The sequence below is a fragment of the Toxorhynchites rutilus genome, chromosome 3 (genome assembly GCF_029784135.1).
Source record: "Toxorhynchites rutilus septentrionalis strain SRP chromosome 3, ASM2978413v1, whole genome shotgun sequence".
In the NCBI taxonomy this organism is placed as follows: domain Eukaryota; kingdom Metazoa; phylum Arthropoda; class Insecta; order Diptera; family Culicidae; genus Toxorhynchites; species Toxorhynchites rutilus.
In genome coordinates, this window is record NC_073746.1 from 250,822,542 (window position 1) to 250,841,284 (window position 18,743).

The 18,743-nt window shown below is 37.4% G+C and overlaps 2 protein-coding genes across 5 annotated transcripts in view; both read right to left on the reverse strand.

The window, feature by feature from the left end:
• The window catches only part of LOC129775482 (uncharacterized), a 165,334-nt gene extending 158,076 nt beyond the window's left edge, over positions 1-7,258 (reverse strand). The window contains exon 1 of the mRNA XM_055780276.1: positions 6,490-7,258. Coding sequence (XP_055636251.1) covers positions 6,490-6,577 — 88 coding nt within the window. The 5' untranslated portion in view covers positions 6,578-7,258. The remainder of the gene's footprint in view (positions 1-6,489) is intronic.
• The window catches only part of LOC129775480 (semaphorin-5A), a 398,666-nt gene that overhangs the window by 235,764 nt on the left and 144,159 nt on the right, over positions 1-18,743 (reverse strand). For all 4 annotated transcript variants that reach the window (XM_055780269.1, XM_055780270.1, XM_055780273.1 and 1 more), the window contains one exon: positions 10,690-10,789. In XM_055780269.1, coding sequence (XP_055636244.1) covers positions 10,690-10,789 — 100 coding nt within the window. The remainder of the gene's footprint in view (positions 1-10,689; positions 10,790-18,743) is intronic.

Sequence of the window (18,743 nt, forward strand, 5' to 3'; positions counted from 1 at the left end):
CTAGATCCATATCCTTGGTTGCATATTGAAATTCATGCATTTCAAAATCATTCATCCAATGTTCAGAGTTCGCATTTCAGTTCCCAATTTCAGATAATAGTATGTATCCCAGAGCCAGAGTTTTCCAGATTTGGATTCAAGGTTTATGGATTTAAACTCTTGTTTTTCAGATTCAGATTTTATATTCAAGACCCCATGTAACAATTTTCAATTGCATTGATTCCGGATTATGGATTAAAAATTTCAGAACAATTTTACGGAAATTGATTTGATTTTTGATTGAGAAAATGCCTGGCCGGGTAAGGGAGTAAAAAGTGCCCCCAAACCAAATCACTAGCTGTATGTCAAATATTGTATAGGATATTGAATAAAACATTTTGACGCTTTATTTGAACCCCTATGTGGTTTAACATGGATCTACTATGGATCTATAGGGAAAAACGTACTTTTTCGTTTATTTCACGCCATCCTCAAAAGCTTCGAGATAAAAATTTGAAAAAAATACTGAATGTGCATCTACAGGGTATCAAGAAAAATTATCAAAAAAAAAATTCATCAAAAATTTAAGTACTAAAAAAATATTGAAAGTTTGATTTTTTTTTTGGGATTTAGAGTTTCAGTACTACTCTAATTCATATTTAAATGTGTTCCTACGGCTTCTCTAGATATGTGTGATTTATTTTCAGATTTATGGTACAAGAATATATTTTTTATATTTCCGAAGAGTCTGGCTGGGTAAGGGAGTAAAAAGTCCCCCAACCCAAATCACCAGCTGTATGGAAAATATTGCATAGGGTAAGAAATAAAATATTTTGGCGGTAGTACCATATATTCGAGTCCTTATATGGTACAACATAGGATCTATGGTGAAAAATTCATTTTTTCGTTTTTTTCACGCCATTCTCAATAGTTTTGAGTAGTCTTCAGAAAACAAACGCAGCGCAGCGCTTGAGTTTAATTTTCATCAGCACACGCTTAAAGAAAACTCTTATTCTATCTTGGTGCGAAGAGCACAAAATTCATAAGCACGACAGCGCAAAATGTACCCGGCGCAGAACTCAGATACTGAACATTTCTTGTGTGATGCGCGTCTCATTCTATACGCACACACACATACACATCAATTTCCAGCGACCGCTTTGTCTTCGTTCGTTTTAAGCAAAGCATAAAAACAACAGCGCGCCCCCATTTGAAAAAATATCTCAACAGAGAGAGCAATCCAGATTCAAGCGCGCAGTATAGAAATACGGCGCAAATTTCAGCGTAAAACTCAGTTTAACACTGGGCGAGAATCTCTGCGATAGAATGGCACTGACAACCAAACATTTCTCGCTTAACTTTTGAAAAGGTCCTATGTAACAAAAGTAAACAAATCGAGTTAATGGATGCACGCTCTTAGTTTTCAATCATTGAATGCATTACAAAAACAATCGTTCATGTATCTATCTTCTTCATCTTTTTATCGCCGATATAAAAAATATCCTATGTGCAGATTCGTATTTTAAGCACTCGGCTGTTACTTCGGACGCCACTTTCCTCCGACGCTCGGAACGTCCGAAGTAACAAAGCAGTCAAAACAACACAAAGTCGTACTTCGGTCGTTTTGGGTTTTTGTTTCTTACAGGCGTTGTTAGCGATTTCAGTGCAATTCAACGAGTGATAACAACAATAATATGTCTTTAGAACGAAATGCTGATATTTGAATTGCTGTTTAGTAGTTAGTTTCAGATTCGCATCGTGCAACGTAATATGTCCAATGTGCAAACGCGGCAGTCAAAACGTCCAATGTAACTTTTTTCGTTCCTACACTAAGAGAAATAATTAGTAAATATAACGAATTTTTTGGTAAATACTACCAATCTATAGTCATTTTCGACCGTACTAATAAACACATATGTCAAGCAGAACCATGATTTGGAAGCCCAATATCGGCTACATTTTCTCGCCGAAAATGCACGTATCAGAATTATATCCTTATTATACCTCCGTATTGGCTTATGGGAACAATGAAAATGGTTAGTACGCGCTTTTCTCACCAATTTTCAGATATGACAATATCCAAGCTTACTAATGTTATCGAGTAAAATATACTAATCTCTGGTAGGGATGCGGGTTTGTTGACAATATGTACAAAAAATTTGTACATTCTACTAATTTTGCATTACCAAATGTATTTAGTAGTTTTCGACCGAGGATTTTTCTAAGGGTAGGCTTCAAATTTGAGCTCAAATCACTGAACAACAGTTACGATTGGTTTTTCAGAGTTATTCTTGACTGCTAGTGGTGAAAGTTGCGATAGAGATCGATACCTTTCAATACAATTCGCAGATTAATGTTCGGGTCTTCAACTTCGTTTTTCTCGAGTTGACGAAAATGTTACATTGGACCTTTTCAAAAGTTACGCGAGATTTCATCTATGTTTCGGAGCGTGCTCATTTGCCAGAGCGCATGTGTATACAAAGAGTCGGCAAACATCGAATGGACTAACAACGCTTGTCAATATGTAATTGTAGAACACATGCGAAGTGAATTTTTCGAATTTTCTTTCAGAGTTTTTCGAAAAAAATCAATTTTCATGTTTGGTTGGAATGTGTATTATATTTATGGAACCCCCTCTCCATTCCAGAGAAAAGAGGGGTGTCATATCGTCATAGAAACATTTCTCGTACCCAAAAACCCTCACATCCAAAATTTCCTTTTGCTTCATTAGTTCTCGAGAAAAATGCAGAAATTTGTGTTTCATTTGTATGGGAGCCCCCTTTTAGAGAGGGGGGAGGAGTGTCGAACTACCATAGAAACGTTTATCGATTCCTAAAACTTCTATATGCTTAGTTTGATTCCATTTGTTTGATTAGTTCCCGAGTTGTTCAGCAAGCTCCCCCCCCTTCCTCTCTTTAGAGAGAGGAAAGGAGTGTCAAACCACCATAAAAACAGTAATTGCTCCCTAAACCTCCATATGTCAAATTTGCTTCCGTTTGCTTGATTAGTTCTTGAATTATGCAGAATTCATTTGTATGGCAGTCCCTTCCCTCCAGAGAGAGGGCAAAAGTGTCTATTCGCTATAGAAACATTTCGTGTCCCCTAAAACATTCGCATGCCAAATTTGGCTCCATTTGCTTGATTAGTTTTCGAGTTATGCAAACATTAGTCTTTCATTTGTATGGCAGACCCCCTTTAGAGAGGGGGGAGGAGTATCTATCCACCATAGAAACATTTATTGCACCTTAAAACCTCCACATGCCAAATTTCGTTTAATTTCTTGACTAATTATCGAGTAATGTAGAAATATGTGTTTCATTTGTATGGCAGCCCCTCCTGAGAGAGGAGGGTGGGGTCTCGAACTATCATAAGAACCTTCCCCGTCCCCAAAAACCCCTACATACCAATTTTCATGTTGATCGATTCAGTAGTTTCCGAGTCCATAAGAATCAGACAGACCGACAGACAGGAATCAATTTTTATATATATATATAGATAGGATTACGATTTCACAAAGTATTGAAATTTCATAAACTGTCAAAAACTAATATCTCCATTTCAGTTAGTTTACCACGGTATCACTTTACGTCAAATATTGTTAATTTGGAAGGGTTTTCCAATAAAAATATACAAAAAAAATGGAAGTGGAGGTGTTTTGATGTATAAAAGTTTCTAATGTCAAATTTAATTTTAGAGTAAGATTTTCTTACAGCACATTTGAAATGTTTTTTTTCTGAATAGTTCATTAATTATTCATCAACTTTGTCAAAAATCATATTTTTTTTAAATTTTGAGTTACGAATTTTTGAAAGAAAGAACCAATGATTTGGAATACACGCTTCAAAAAAATCAGTCGTAATTCAAATCGGTCATACAATAATGAAACCAAACCAAATTCCAATAAAATCGAAGAGGGTCGCGTCAAAATTTGTTGTTTTTCGGTTGATCTGGCGTGGGATTGCTCCATAATGATTTAAAATATATTTGAAATCATTTTCTTACTTCATTAGTCTCTCTCTCTCTTTCTCTCTCTCTCTATCTTTCTTTGTCTCTCTCGCTCTCGCTCTCTGATGCTCTAGCGATACAAGCATCATAGCTCGCCACGGGTAGGTTGAAGTCAGTAGCGCGGGGCTGTAACTTGTATCTTGAAATACTTAATGCACTGGTGATGTAACTATAAAATTAATAGCCCAATTGCTTCTTGAGAGTAATCTCTTGGTTTCACTATCATTTCATATGAAAACTACCTTCGGATTATAACATAATCGGCAAAAACATGACGACACTACTCATTATCGTTTGTGTTTGATATTTGCTTAGCGTGAGCACGTATAATTTACCCATTTATCAATATTTAAATTACTCCCGTGTTTCATCAGTTTTCATCATCGTTAACAGTTTACTGTGATTGCTTGGTAAGTGTTTCACAGTTCACTATAAAATATAATCAAGTGTCATGTAATTTTCGTTCAAAAAATTACGAAATAAAGTGTCCGAAATTTGAATTCAATCTGTCCGAAATTTGATTTAGTGTCCGAAGCTTGATTTTTATTCGCTTCATTTGAAAAGCATTTTGTTCGATGATTTTTCTATGTTTTCAATCAAATAGATACCAAAGTAGAAACCTTAAAAGCATATTGAACTAATTTATTAAAAATATCAACCTAATTATACCTGTGCATAAAGTTTAGATCTGTTTTCTGCATCATATGCCTTAAGCGTCCGAAATATGATTCAGAACGGTACAAAGGAAATTTTTCAGTAAATTTATAAATGGTAAAAAAACGTCCTACTTTAAGGTTTTACATATAAATTTTATTGTTTAAACGTAACTTGACAATTAGTTATAAAATTATTGGATTAATAAGGAAGGACACTAAAATATTCCGAAATATTCACATTTTTCGGTGTTTCGGAAAATAAAATAGGTGCGAATCATTAATTAAAAAGAAAACATATTCATTATTTCAAATGAATAGTAGATATGTTCAATTGAGTGAAATTTTAGTATTAAGTCGGAAATCCATCACTTCTCAATACAGCTTCTCTTGGTAGAGAATCAACAGGCTTCTAGCATTCCAAGCTTTTGAGTCGCGTCCCACAACCCGGTTTTTGTGTTTTATATTCGCGATTATTGGATTAAGATCCGGAGACTGCGCTGGTCAGTTAAAAACTACATCTTTAAGTTAAGTATTCATTCTGTGTCATAATAGACTTTATCCAAAAAAGAGGTCCAACGCCATGCAATGAAAGAATCCCCATACCATAATGCAATCCCGGTTCCGGATTGTTCTAGTTGCCACTTCCAGTCCAAGTTCCTTTTTCAATATTCGGCGCGCATCCCTGGAACTAGTTTTCCTTTTCCGTCCTCATGTTTCTGATTTCTTCCTGTATTTCAGGGCATTTTTAACCATATTCTGTGAGCAGCCGATGCTACGATTTCTGCTATTTCTTTAGAAGTTTTAACTTCATATCGCAGTTTTTAATCAGCCGTCTTTCATCGGGACTACAATGTTTACCACGACCCATTGTCTATAAGCAAATATCAAAATTTTAAAGCCAACTTATGAAATTAGTATATCAGTACAGACTTACTATTTTCATTCACAGAAAACCGTAAATCAATAACCAATTTAAATTGAAAGTTACGTCACGATGTATAGTACAGTAAAACACTAGTTATTTTTTCTGCTCAAATACTGGTCAATGAAAGTGAGTCTCACGGAAACAGCCATTGAGTACAGATGTGCTTTTCAGTCACTCCGTTCTTATTTCTTGCTAGCTTTTGTTTCTCAACCATCAATGGTGATAGAAAAAGTGGTGTTTCAAAAAATGTCCGAAACATTTATAGAAGAGATTACCAAGGATTATGAATGTTTCCTTGGGTAATTTAGAAAGTGAAGAAAGTGTCACGGTTAAGATTCTCATTTGAATTATGTTTAGTTTGAAGAAGAGTTCATTTCTCCCTTTTTCGTTTATCGTCGCGGGTGTGTTTGTAGTGCGGAGCAGTTTTCAGAGAAAATATAGGGCTGCACCGGAGGATGAGACCCGCACACACGCTAAAGACACGGAGAGCAAAACAAAGCTAAGTACCCTCACATTACTCTCTTTCTCTCAATTCCTCTCTTTCTCTGTCCTATATTCCTAGCATAATCTGGATTTATACGCTCTTCGGCAGAACTAATTTTTCAGCTATTTCAGCTAGGAAAGATATAACAACAGCAGGGCGACAACTTTGAAAAATGACGGAGAAGAATTAATAACACTATTATCATGTTTGCAGTAATTGTCTGGATGTCAACATAGATGTGCGTTTCGGTTGGGAGATACTGGGAGATCACGGAAATTCATGGTCAACGCAGTGATTCGGGAACAGAAATTAATAAACTGTCCCACTTTCTTTAGCCTCATTCATCCATGGATTTTGGATGATTTGGAGAAAGTGGAATTGAATTCAATTTGTGGGGATATATTCTGCAACCAAAAGGCATGTAAATAAACTGTGTTCACCTTGCATTTCTGTGGCTTCTTGCGGTTGATTCCTGATGGAGCCGCGCCTCAAGAGCTTGACATGAATGAACATGTATGCCTGCAGCATTATTGTTGGAGCAAATGACCCAGGAAACAAAACATCTTTGAATTGCGATTTCAGCCGCCTTCTGGAATATGAATAACTGACTCGGAATTCCAGCCCTCAGATGTAAAATCCGATGTTCAAATGAACGAACTCCAGGTTGCATTTTCATATTTATGCTCCCTGTTTGCTTTGTATGTATTGTATGCAGCTTTTGGAATCCAAATTTCGGATATTCGTTTTCGTATCTGAAATAGATAATTTTGTATGGTTTTTATGTGTACGTTTCTGTGTTGAATAGATATTGGTTATGGGCTATTTTCCGCGAGTGATATCAGTGTACGGTGATTATCAGGGATGCCAGGTGATTTTTTCAAGTGTCTTCACATGATACGAGGGGATGCTTTCACAGTCATGTCGGAGGAGACTGAAACTCATAGCTTGCTTTTGGGCAGGATTTGATAGCTTGTTCAGTGTTTGTTCTGGTTGATATTGTTATATGGCGCATTTCATTAATTTTGCTGGGGTTTTGGGGTTTATTTCAGTAGATCTGAGCGAACAATAGCTGGATTTGTTTGTTTCAATATCGAGATTTTGATTGTAACTTAGACCATATCCATGGGACTTATTGTTGAGACGGTATGTAGCCGGAAAGCCTTCGATTTGTTAAATGGTTGTTTGAGGGATCTGGATTAGCCTGTTGTATGGAATAGACCCATTGTAATAATAATACAGTGTAACAATCATTCGAATTCTCGAGCGCAGATGAACTGGTGTTTATTATTATTATTATTATTAATATTATTATTTATTCATTAACAAGTAACATAAGACATTCGTCTTTTAATAATTGTTTCAAATGACTTTTGCGTAGAATTGGTTTCACGATTTCTAAATTTCTAAATTAAAAGTAATTTTGTTTCATCATATACATAATCATGACAAATTTGTTCAGTTAAATTACTCAATACATCTCCTCCTAAATGCTACAAGAGAATTTTCCAATGTTAAATTGTTGGGTAGTAAATTCCATTCGATCACCCCTCTAACGAAGAAAGGTTTTCCATATTTAGAGGTGTTCAATTGGGGCAATTTGTATTTTCTCGATCTCCTGCTTCTGAAAGATTTCAATATGTTGAACAAGTAACCAGGTTGTTTATTGGTAACCAGATTGAAGAGAAATAAGCAGCTTCTCATTTGGCCAAACTTAGCGAAGGGGCAGCCAATTAGTCGATATTGCAAATGTAAAACACATGAAAATCTACTCAAGTTGAAAACGTAGCGAACACAACTGTTGAGTGCAACTCGTAATCTAGACAAAGCAAAGGACGAAATATCGAAAAGAAGGAAGTCACACGCAATGAAATGAGGAAACAGTAAGCTTTTGAACAATTTTATCTTGATATTCTCGCTAAGTAAAGAACAAGCAAGGTTAAGGTTAGGTTAAGCAACCCAGTAAATATTTTGCCACATTGCCTCAGAATAAACTTATCAAAAGAAAAATTTTCTTGGATCGTCACTCCAAGACTGGTGGCTTGCTCTTTAAATTCAATAGTTGTATTGTTAAAAAATAAATTTGGTTTTATCCCATTGTTAACTCTGTTGTTATTAATAAAAACAGCATTCGTTTTTTTCATATTAATAGTTAACCTGTTTTTATAGGATCATTCATAGACTCTGGCTAAATCAGATCTCTAGGTTACGTTCTAAGGTTTCCTGAAGTTTATTTTACTCGGTTACCTGCTCAGATTTCACTTATTTTTCTGCGATGAAATTTCGACAAAAAAGATGCGTTAAATAATTAAATAACAATAGCTGGTCGAATGAATTGTTTAGACTTTCCTTCTCAGGTTACCTGAAGATAATCTCTGCTGCGCGTTGTGACACATGAAGTTTTTGTTTCGTCAAGTAGTCAATAACCCGTGTTTACATAATCACGTCACTTACCGCAGTGAATCTTGATTTTTCTTAACCATTCCCACTAACAACTATCCCTTCCATGATAAACGCTAGGGAACCACGCTATAGAGGCGACCCTTCTGGCCTTAGGGCGGCGAATATCATACTAACATTCCTTCCCTTACCTTGGTGACTGTGAGGACGTGGCCGGCGTCGTTATTGACCATTTAAAGTTTGAATCACTAAAAATTGCAAAACGAGAATGATTTGCTAGTCCCAAGCGTCATTCTGTGTGTTCTTTGTGCAATTTGGTTGGTTCAGGTCAATCGCGGAGAGCAACTACGAATTGTACAGTCTACCCAAGCTCAAGCTGAAGCTCAAATACTGTTCAATGAAAGTTTACGTTCGCTCACGGTCAAAATAATATTAATTTTGACAAATTTCATCGTTTCATTAATTTTTTTTAATATAAGCAATCTCACACAGATATGGTGTTTTAATATGTTTTATATATGATGACTTCAGATGACTCCATAAGCAATGCTTACACCTATTATTCTTTCCACCACTGTAGATTTTACAAAAATGCTCTTCCCAGTCCACAGTCTAGACTAAATTAAAACCAAATAATGTCTTGCGTTATCCCAATACCATATTTGTCTATACATACATTTTAAAAATCAATGATACGCATCCATCGTCTACATGGACACTAAAAGGATTAGCAAATCATGCAAAACACCATCGTGTCACAAATGCTTTCGTAGTCGTAGCGATGGACCAGACGACAGGCTCAACGTCCAAATTATACAGTTTAAGCCGCACATTTGAAATGTCCAAAATTGAAAATGACATCCATTAAGTGCGCCGATCAACGACGGTGTCAGCGGACAGCGTGCAGAAAGAAGTAAACAAGAAGAAAAATCTACAGAAAAAAAACAGTCAGAGTCGAATCTCGCGTAAACAGAGTCAGTCACAGATCGTTATGAATAGTAATCATGCGACGCAGTCGAACGGCAGGGTTAACTTATGTCAATAAATTATTGTTAATTACTCCCAAAAAGCCCGAATGATCTTAGCCCAGCAGACGCCACAGGCGGAGGTTTTAATATTCGCGCCTCGATTTATTTTATGGATCTCTCGTCGGAGCGGTTCATTGAGTACGTGTGAGTATTTGAGACGACCGACCGAAATGTCCTTGACGATAATTGATTTCAGCAAACAGTTGACAACTGCGCCGTCTCTGCGCCCTCCTTTTTTTTGCGGAGCAACCCGGAATCAATTTTACTTCACAACCGTTTTGGTTCCCGAAAGTATACTTTACGGACTTTTTCCTGGCGGTTGGTCATCTTTCGCGCCGTCACGAAATTTCACTCCATTCAGTGTCTACGTTTTTTATCACAGCGCGCGAATATAAAACCGCAATTAAACAAGCGAATCTGTGCGAAGCTGTAATGTCAAAACTTCTTCTTAATCCAATTATTTACGTCAAAAAAACGGAAAATATGGTAACTTTCTCGGCTGTTGTTGTTGCTTTTTTTGTCGTAAGCGCACTTCTGGCGCGCATGTCTTCACTCTTGGACAATTCCCGCTTCCCGCGCGCTTGAGATTGATGGAGTTGAGCAGCATTTTTATGATGCCTTGCATGATTTCATTTTCGCGTTTCTTTTCTTTAGTTGTGTTATTTTTGGTCGTGCCATTTATGGGATTGAAATTGAATCCAACAAGAGAGAATCACGGTTGTCAGCTTTCGTCTTTTTTTCTGCTTATTGTTCGGCTTGGATGCATTTTTTTTGTTAATGGAAGGATAACGAGATTGCTATGAATGGGATAAGTTTTCAATAGACCAGAAAAAAAGTGGGTAGGATATTTCAGCGAGATTCATAAACAATTAGTGGAACCTGCCGTACCACAGTTGGTGAAATCAATCAACCGCAGGTTCAATTTCACGGTCAAACTGCTATCGGCAACAGCTGGCGCTCCTTTCGAGAGCAAACAAACGCGAGTGGAAAACGGCGCAAATCTAGCTTAAACAAACAGGTTGCTCGATTGAACAACTTCTTCATCACGCCTGGCGTCAGAGCTGCTTAAACCATCTTTTTCTCGTTTTTTTTGTGTTGTGTTGTGTTGTTCAGCATAATGCGAACAAATCACCGGCGAGAGGGGCGCGAGCGAGAAAACCCGCCACAAACATAAATCCGCATCCCCATGGTGTCAGTTCTGGCCACGGCACTTACCTTGCACCGACGATTACTTGATCACGCGCCACATCGAACAGCAGCCGGGAAAATGACGTAACGTTGGCATCCGTGAAGCGATCCGACGTCGGCAGCAGATCTGTGAGGGAAGAGAGAGAGAGGAGAAGAATTCAGATGAATTAACAAGACTCAAACATTTCGGAGGATTTCGTGCGATGAAAGTGAATGTGGCCAACGAGGAACGGAATTCGGATAATTCTCCGGCCCTTGTTTGGTTTTGTGATTATGGAATGTGTTTGATTTGTTTTGAGGAGAAGAAATAAAAAATGGAACAAACATCACACACACACACACACACGGGTGGAGTGCAGCTGTTAATCGAGTGATACAGATCCGACCATAATAATCATGATTAATGGTTTTATGCTGGACCCATCCACACAGTGTGAGCTACGCTCTGCACGAATCCGGAATCTCCAAAAAAGGAGTTCCCGGCGACGGCGGCGAGATATCATTTCCAATGTAAATTTTTGTCACCGAAGGCGCCTAATCATGGTCGGGTGGGATGTAACTCGAATAGTTTCGCGTCTGGCGTCTGCCGCATTTTTTGCGTAATAGATTGCGGCGGAAGATTCGTTCACACCCTTCACTTGCAGGGGATATAATGTGAGCAGGGCGAGCCAGATGTTTGTTTCTAGCATCGAGAACCGAGAGAATAATACATTTTAGTGGGTGTGCTTCTCAGATCGTTCGTTTCAATACAGGTCGGACTCGATTATATATGATTTGATTATATACAATTCTGGACTCGATTATATACAGTTTGACAAAAAATATGTTTGTTTTATATTTAAAATATGACATATTTCAAGAAAAAAAAATATTTCAGTAGAGTGAAAATTGTGATTTTTGAAGACTTTCATTGAATTCTCACCTGGAATTGTTTATAACGATATTGCAGTGAAATTAGGAAAGATAGAACTTGAGTGTCAAACAACAAATTGTAGAGCGGTTTAAGGTGAAGGTGGAAGGAAGCCACAAATGGCTGCCACAATGGCGCTCATTTCGTTCATCTTGTTTCCTTACCCCTCGTCCGATATGCAAAGAAATTCAATAATTTTGCCAAACAGTGTGTAGAAAATGATCGTTTTCGCACACTTCCCATAAAGTAATATCAACCAAACACTAATCGATTATTCTCAAGATATTAAATTTTCATCTGCCGTCGCAATGTATAATGAAAAACGTCGGAAAGCTCGAGCGAGTGCTCTGAAAGTTAAATTTTTATTTTTAAATTTTCCGCAATGGTTTTGTTTGTATTGGTGAAAGAGTTACTTTTTTTCGACACTGATTTCAGACAACATAATCGAAACAGCTATAAAAACCACTCAATGAAATGTTTTTCCTGAGTCATATTTTTTAATGTCATGAAAATCGATAAAATAAAATTGTGTTGATATCAATACAATTATTATTCTTACGTTTAATGGGACTATAATGTATGTTTTAGCAACTTTAACATTGGTTAAGGAAATTGTATTGCAGAGCTCGGAACACTGCTACGACTGTCTCTGCTGTCAAAAATAGTAAACGGTAAAGTATTACATTCAATAAAAATGTCTCGGCCAACGAAAAGAAGGGTTAAAGCTCTCCAACGTGAATATGTGAATAAAATACGATCAACGAAGGAAAATATTAAGGAATTATCAACTATAATCAACTGTTAGATGGTCTGCTTTGGTCTTGAGAGCTTTTAGGCACCCCTAAATCATGTCCGATTGAGCTGAAACTTGGCACAGGTAATTTTTGTGGGCCAATAAACAAAATGTACATGGTCGGTTTTTGAAATTTGAGATGACCATTTTCGCTGTCACCCTAATACAGCCATTCCATGTCAAACCGATATAGTAATTCTCAGATTTTCTTGAAAAGTAGTACATTTGTTCTTTATCGCAAAATATTAGACACGTATTTTTTTAATTTTTTTTTCATTAGGCTGCCCATTTCCATTTTAGAGTGGTCCGAAAAATTCATTTTTTCGCCTTTTTCCCAAAAATGACATTTTTTGGAAATCCATAACTTTTTTTTTTCGCTCTATTATTAATGACTTTCAATACATTTCGGCTGGTTCGTCACTTTTACCTCCATTTTTGGAAGAATGTTGGGAGTGAGAATTGAACTCATGATCTCTGCGTGAGAGGTATGGATGTTACCACTACGCCAGATCGCCTCCGAAATCCATAACTTTTGAACCAATAGACCGATACAGATGATCGATATATTAAGTTATGTATTTTCGAAGTTAACCGATGGTTAAAAAAATCAAATTTTCCCCTTTTTTCCATAACTTTCTTATTTTGAAAAAAAAAACTAACTTTGGAACAAATGGACCGATTCAGATGATCGACATACCAAATTGAAGCCAATGATCTAGTCTTCTTTGAAAAAAATTTACATTTGCGAAAGTTTTGAATTTTTGTTTTAGTAATTATTGATTGTGTTTGTTCTTCATAGTTTTCTCGGTTGAAGATAGAAGGCGCCATATTTTTTCTTGAAGGCTGATAGTTCTTTTACATAACATATCAAAAAACCAAAGATGTGTCTTTTTCCGTTTTTGAGTTGTGATTTTTCAAATTTAACTTGTTTTCAGACTTCGTTTATTATTTCTATGCAACTAGATTAGATCTATGCGATTAGAATAAAAAAAAATCGCAATGTAATATTTTTTCAAAAAAGAATAGCTCATTGGCTTCAATTTTAAACGTCGATAATTTGAATCGGTCTAGTATTTCAAAAGTTATGAAAATGATTTTTTGACCATCGGTTGACTTTGAAAAATAATAACTTAAAAACAAAAAAATAGCATCTCTGATTTTTGGATATGTTGTGTAAAAAGTGTAAAATATTGAAAAATATAGCGCCCTCTAGTCCAAAGCCTTGAAAACAACAAAAAAAAAACTAATACAATCAATAATTACGAAAACAAAATCCAATTTTGTTGCGTGATATTTTTTCTAAAAAATACCAACTAATTGTCTTTAATTTAATAAAGGGTGTGTCACATCAAATTGCATCACGGAATAAACGCTGTAGAAATTCGCCCAGTAGACCGATCCTTTTGAAAATTTTAGACAGTAAAGAGATTAAACAACTTTTGACATTTTCTTTTTATTCATACTTCGAGCCCAAGCCCGTATGCTCGCACCTTCCTCTTTACCCCGTCCATAAGGTTCTGTACAACGTCAGGTTGTAGTTTTTTTTGAACAGAAATCCATTTTCTCTTGTAGTCCGCCTCCGATTTGACAACTTTTGGGTTCTTCCGGAGGGCCTGCTTCATAATCGCCCAATATTTCTCTATTGGGCGAAGCTCCGGCGCGTTGGGCGGGTTCATTTCCTTTGGCACGAAGGTGACCCCGTTGGCTTCGTACCACTCCAACACGTCCTTTGAATAGTGGCACGAAGCGAGATCCGGCCAGAAGATGGTCGGGCCCTCGTGCTGCTTCAATAGTGGTAGTAAGCGCTTCTGTAGGCACTCCTTAAGGTAAACCTGCCCGTTTACCGTGCCGGTCATCACGAAGGGGGCGCTCCGCTTTCCGCAAGAGCAGATCGCTTGCCACACCATGTACTTTTTGGCAAACTTGGATAGTTTCTGCTTGCGAATCTCCTCCGGAACGCTGAATTTGTCCTCTGCGGAGAAGAACAACAAGCCCGGCAGCTGACGAAAGTCCGCTTTGACGTAGGTTTCGTCGTCCATTATCAGGCAATGCGGCTTCGTCAGCATTTCGGTGTATAGCTTCCGGGCTCGCGTCTTCCCCACCATGTTTTGCCTTTCGTCGCGGTTAGGAGCCTTCTAAACCTTGTATGTACGCAGGCCCTCCCGCTGCTTTGTCCACTGGACGAATGAACTTGACAAATTCAGCTTATTGGCGACATCCCGGACCGAACTTCTCGGATCACGTCTAAACTGCTGAACTACGCGCTTGTGATCTTTTTCACTGACGGAGCATCCATTTTTGCCGTTCTTCACCTTCCGGTCGATGGTTAGGTTCTCGAAGTATCGTTTTAGTACTCTGCTGACCGTGGATTGGACGATTCCCAGCATCTTACCGATGTCCCGATGTGACAACTCCGGATTCTCGAAATGAGTGCGCAGGATTAATTCACGACGCTCTTTTTCGTTCGACGACATTTTTCCAAATTTACGAAAAATTGACAGTGAAGCATGGCCAACGTGATCTATACACTCTTATCTGATTATAAGCGAAAGCTGAAGATATAATTCCTAAAAATTAAATTTCTACAGCGTTTTTTCCGTGATGCAATTTGATGTGACACACCCTTTATGTCGACCATCTAAATCATAGTTCAATAGTTATGAATCTTCGAAAAAAGTAATTTTCGAGAAAAAGGCGAAAAATACATTTTTTTGGACCATCCTAAAATGGAAATTGACGCCCTAATGAAAAAATATAAAAATACGGATCTAATATTTTGCGATAACGAACAAATATACTACTTTTCATGTCTAAAAACCACTATCGGTTTGACAGGGAATGGCTGTATATGCGTAGAAAGATTTTTTTTTTCATCAAATATAACCGCCTCAGGTATCAAATTCTGGATAAATTATTTTTTTTCATGTGAGAAGGGTGTTCTCTAACTTTAAGGAGATGAATCAAAAATTAAATTCTTCTTTATTATCTAAAAACAAAAAAAAATGTATAAAAACAAAGAAACGAAATTTATTTTGGACTCGATTATATACAGTGGAAAGAGATCGGAATCTGTATATAATCGAGTCCACCCTGTGCACTCTGTCCAACTCCTATAGGACCAGGATATGACCTTGCTGCTTTGTGTCATTGTGAACAAATAACGCTTCAGTTAATATTCTAGTGTATTGTTATCAGTACCTACCATACACTGCATGATTTTCATATGTGTGTGTGTGCTAGTCTGACCAAATAGTTCGGGAATAAAAGCGGGCCACGTAAGCCGAAAAAAAACTTTTGATATTTTTCGAAAACTTTTATTGAGTGAATAAAACCGAGTGTGAAACAAAATAATCAAACATTTTTAGATGTACCTGCTTTGTTCTCTACAACGAAGGCTCGTTTAGATGAAGAAGCGATGTTGAGAAGGATATTATGATTTTTGAAAGTTTTATCATTAAATTTGTCACATTTCAGATAGAAGTTCTGTTTGAAAATTATCATAACTTCCATGATTTCTACATTGAGTCGTGACTTTTCCGTTGTCCACATATAGTTCATATCAGAAAAAAAACCCTTTTAACAGATTTTTTTTTATCCCGACAGTTTATTTTATTAGGATCCTTTAGCAATTCAGCTGTAACAGAGCCGAATTCATTCGTGTAATTTTTTTATTTTAAGATAACTTTTGTTGTATATTACACTGTTACCATTTTGAGGCGTAAGAGTATCGCTATCTATCGATAAACGTTTGTTTTATCTATAAACACAGTAGCCGTTTAGGCGCAAGAGAATTCCTATTCTATCGATGCACAACACACGTCGCCTTTTTTTTCGGCGTAAGAATATTGCTATTATTCGAATGTTCACAGTTGGGCTATTCACAGCGGGACTGTTGATATGAGGCTTCCTTTGTTGCGTTATTAATAGTGCCAATTACCGATGCAGCAGACCGAAAATGTGAGCGGTAAGGGACTGGGATTACCTTCACATGATGATTGTTGCGTGGACATAGTAGCTAGAATAACACACTAAGATGGTCAGTTGAGGGACCCTGAGTTATGAGCTCATGATCGTTCGCTTAGTAACGGGCACGCAACCAATTAGGCTACGAAGACCCCCCCCCCCCCCTTTTTAACAGATGTCGCGATTCAGTTCGGCTGAAAAGTTCATAAGGTTAACGTCTAGATGGCGTCTCTTGCAAAATTCTACCATCACAAAGCATCATCTTTGGTACACTGGGCGCTGGACAGCGTCGCCTCACGACCTGTTGAACACTATTACATTGTAACGGATAGTCTTAGCTCTGTCGAAGCTATCCGTTCAGTGAGGCCGGAAAAGCACTCGCTGTACTTCCTTGAGAGAATACGAGAAATTTTGAGTGCTTTAACCAGACGCTGTTATGTCATTACATTTGTCTGGGTCCCTTCACATTGCTCAATTCCAGGTAATGAGAGGGCTGACTCATTAGCAAAGGTAGGTGCAATTGAAATTTATCAGCGTCAAATCGCCTTCAATGAATTTTATTCTTTAGTTCGTAAAAATACCATCGTTAACTGGCAACGCAAATGGAACGAAGATGAATTGGGCCGGTGGCTCCACTCAATTATCCCTAAGGTTAGCCTCAAACCATGGTTCAAAAGTCTGGACTTGAGTCGGGACTTTATTCGCACCTTCTCCCGACTCATGTCCAATCACTGTTCGTTAAACGCGCTACTCTTTCGTTTTGATCTTGCCGACAGCAATATCTGTGCCTGTGGCCAAGGTTACCACGACATCGAACACGTTGTGCGAGCTGTATCTTGTTGCCAGATCGAATTTAGAAAACTCTCTTCGGGCTAGAGGAAGGCAGCCCAATGTGCCGGTGAGAGATGGCTGGCTTAGACCTTGATTACATGTCCCAAATATATGTCTTCCTAAAAGTTATCGATCTTCGTGTCTGATTGTCCTTATATCCTTATATTCTCCTTTTCCTTTTCCTTCGCGAAAAATCAAATCCCTTCTTATTAACAATAGAATAAGGTAAAATGTAAATACATATTAGATATAAGATAGGCTTAAGAATTGAGTATAATGAATGTGAGTGTGAATGTGAGAGTGAACATTGTCAACATATCCTTTTATCCCTTCCTTTTCCTGAAGAAAATATGTCACCCTTCTAAACTCGAGTAGACCGCGAGTAATCGGTTTTCTACACCATTAACATTAGAATTAAGGAAAAATGTTTATATATACTTGTAACAATACAGTCAGGAGTTTGGCTCCTTTAAACTTATGTAACTGAGCCTGTAAAAATAAACGATTTAATAAAAAAAAAGCATCATCTTTCAACGGATACGTGTCAAAATTTGAGTTCGTGAGTTACAGCATTGAGAGTGAAGTATCTTTTGTTGTTGTAAAAAAAATGGAAAAATCCGAATTTCGTGTATTGATAGCAAAATTGCATGAATTGGGCTTCGAATTGCTTCCGGATCCACCGTATTCTCCAGATCTGGCCCCCAGCGGCTATTTTCTGTTCGCGGGCCTGAACAGAATGCTCGCTGGCAAGAAATTTAAGACCGATGATGAAGTGATTACCGAAAATGAGGCCTATTTTGAGGAAATACCGAAAGAGTACTAAAAATGGTATCGAAAGGTTGCAAGATCGCTATATTCGCTGTATCGCACTCGAAGGCAATTATGTTGAATAATAAAATTGAACTTTGCAAAAAAAATAATTTTTCAGCCAAACTGTTACTATAAGGAAACAAATTTCTTGCGTATTGTTTTCGCGAGGGCGAGAATGGGTCATCAATCAATAATGTTCACCTGTTTCTACAAAACTAAAACTTAATTTGAGTTATTTGAAAATTTTCGGTGCATTCTAAAGTAATGTCCGACATCATAAAAAGCGAATTGATTTTTAAAACTTTTTTGTCAAAAAGAGTTTTTGTGAATTCAGGGGACTTATTGGTGACTTTTTCCGATCGATCACTCAATTTTCGTGGATTCGAACATTGTTTCCGGGTTAAAAGTGGCGTCAAAGTGCAGTGTTGCTTTTGGCAACCGACTCTCGCGTAGGCTGTATTGGGAATTTCGTCAAGAGGGGTCTAAGTGTTTTTCCAAACGTTTTTTCGTAATAAACTAAAGCGATGCAGAAGCAGAGGCGCAAACTACGGTAGGCAACACTTTTTACTTCTCGAAGTTGGAAGAAATTTTCGAAGCTTCAAACAGAACAAGTTATTGACACATGAAAAATGAAAAGAAACAGAGAATGCTATGAGTTGTTTTCGGGCAAAAGTGGCTTCAAAGTGCAGCGTATTTCAAGCTGAGTGTAATATAGGTTTGTTCCGCAACACTTTTCCTCGACGGCAATTATTTTGTAGTCCTACGTGAACAATG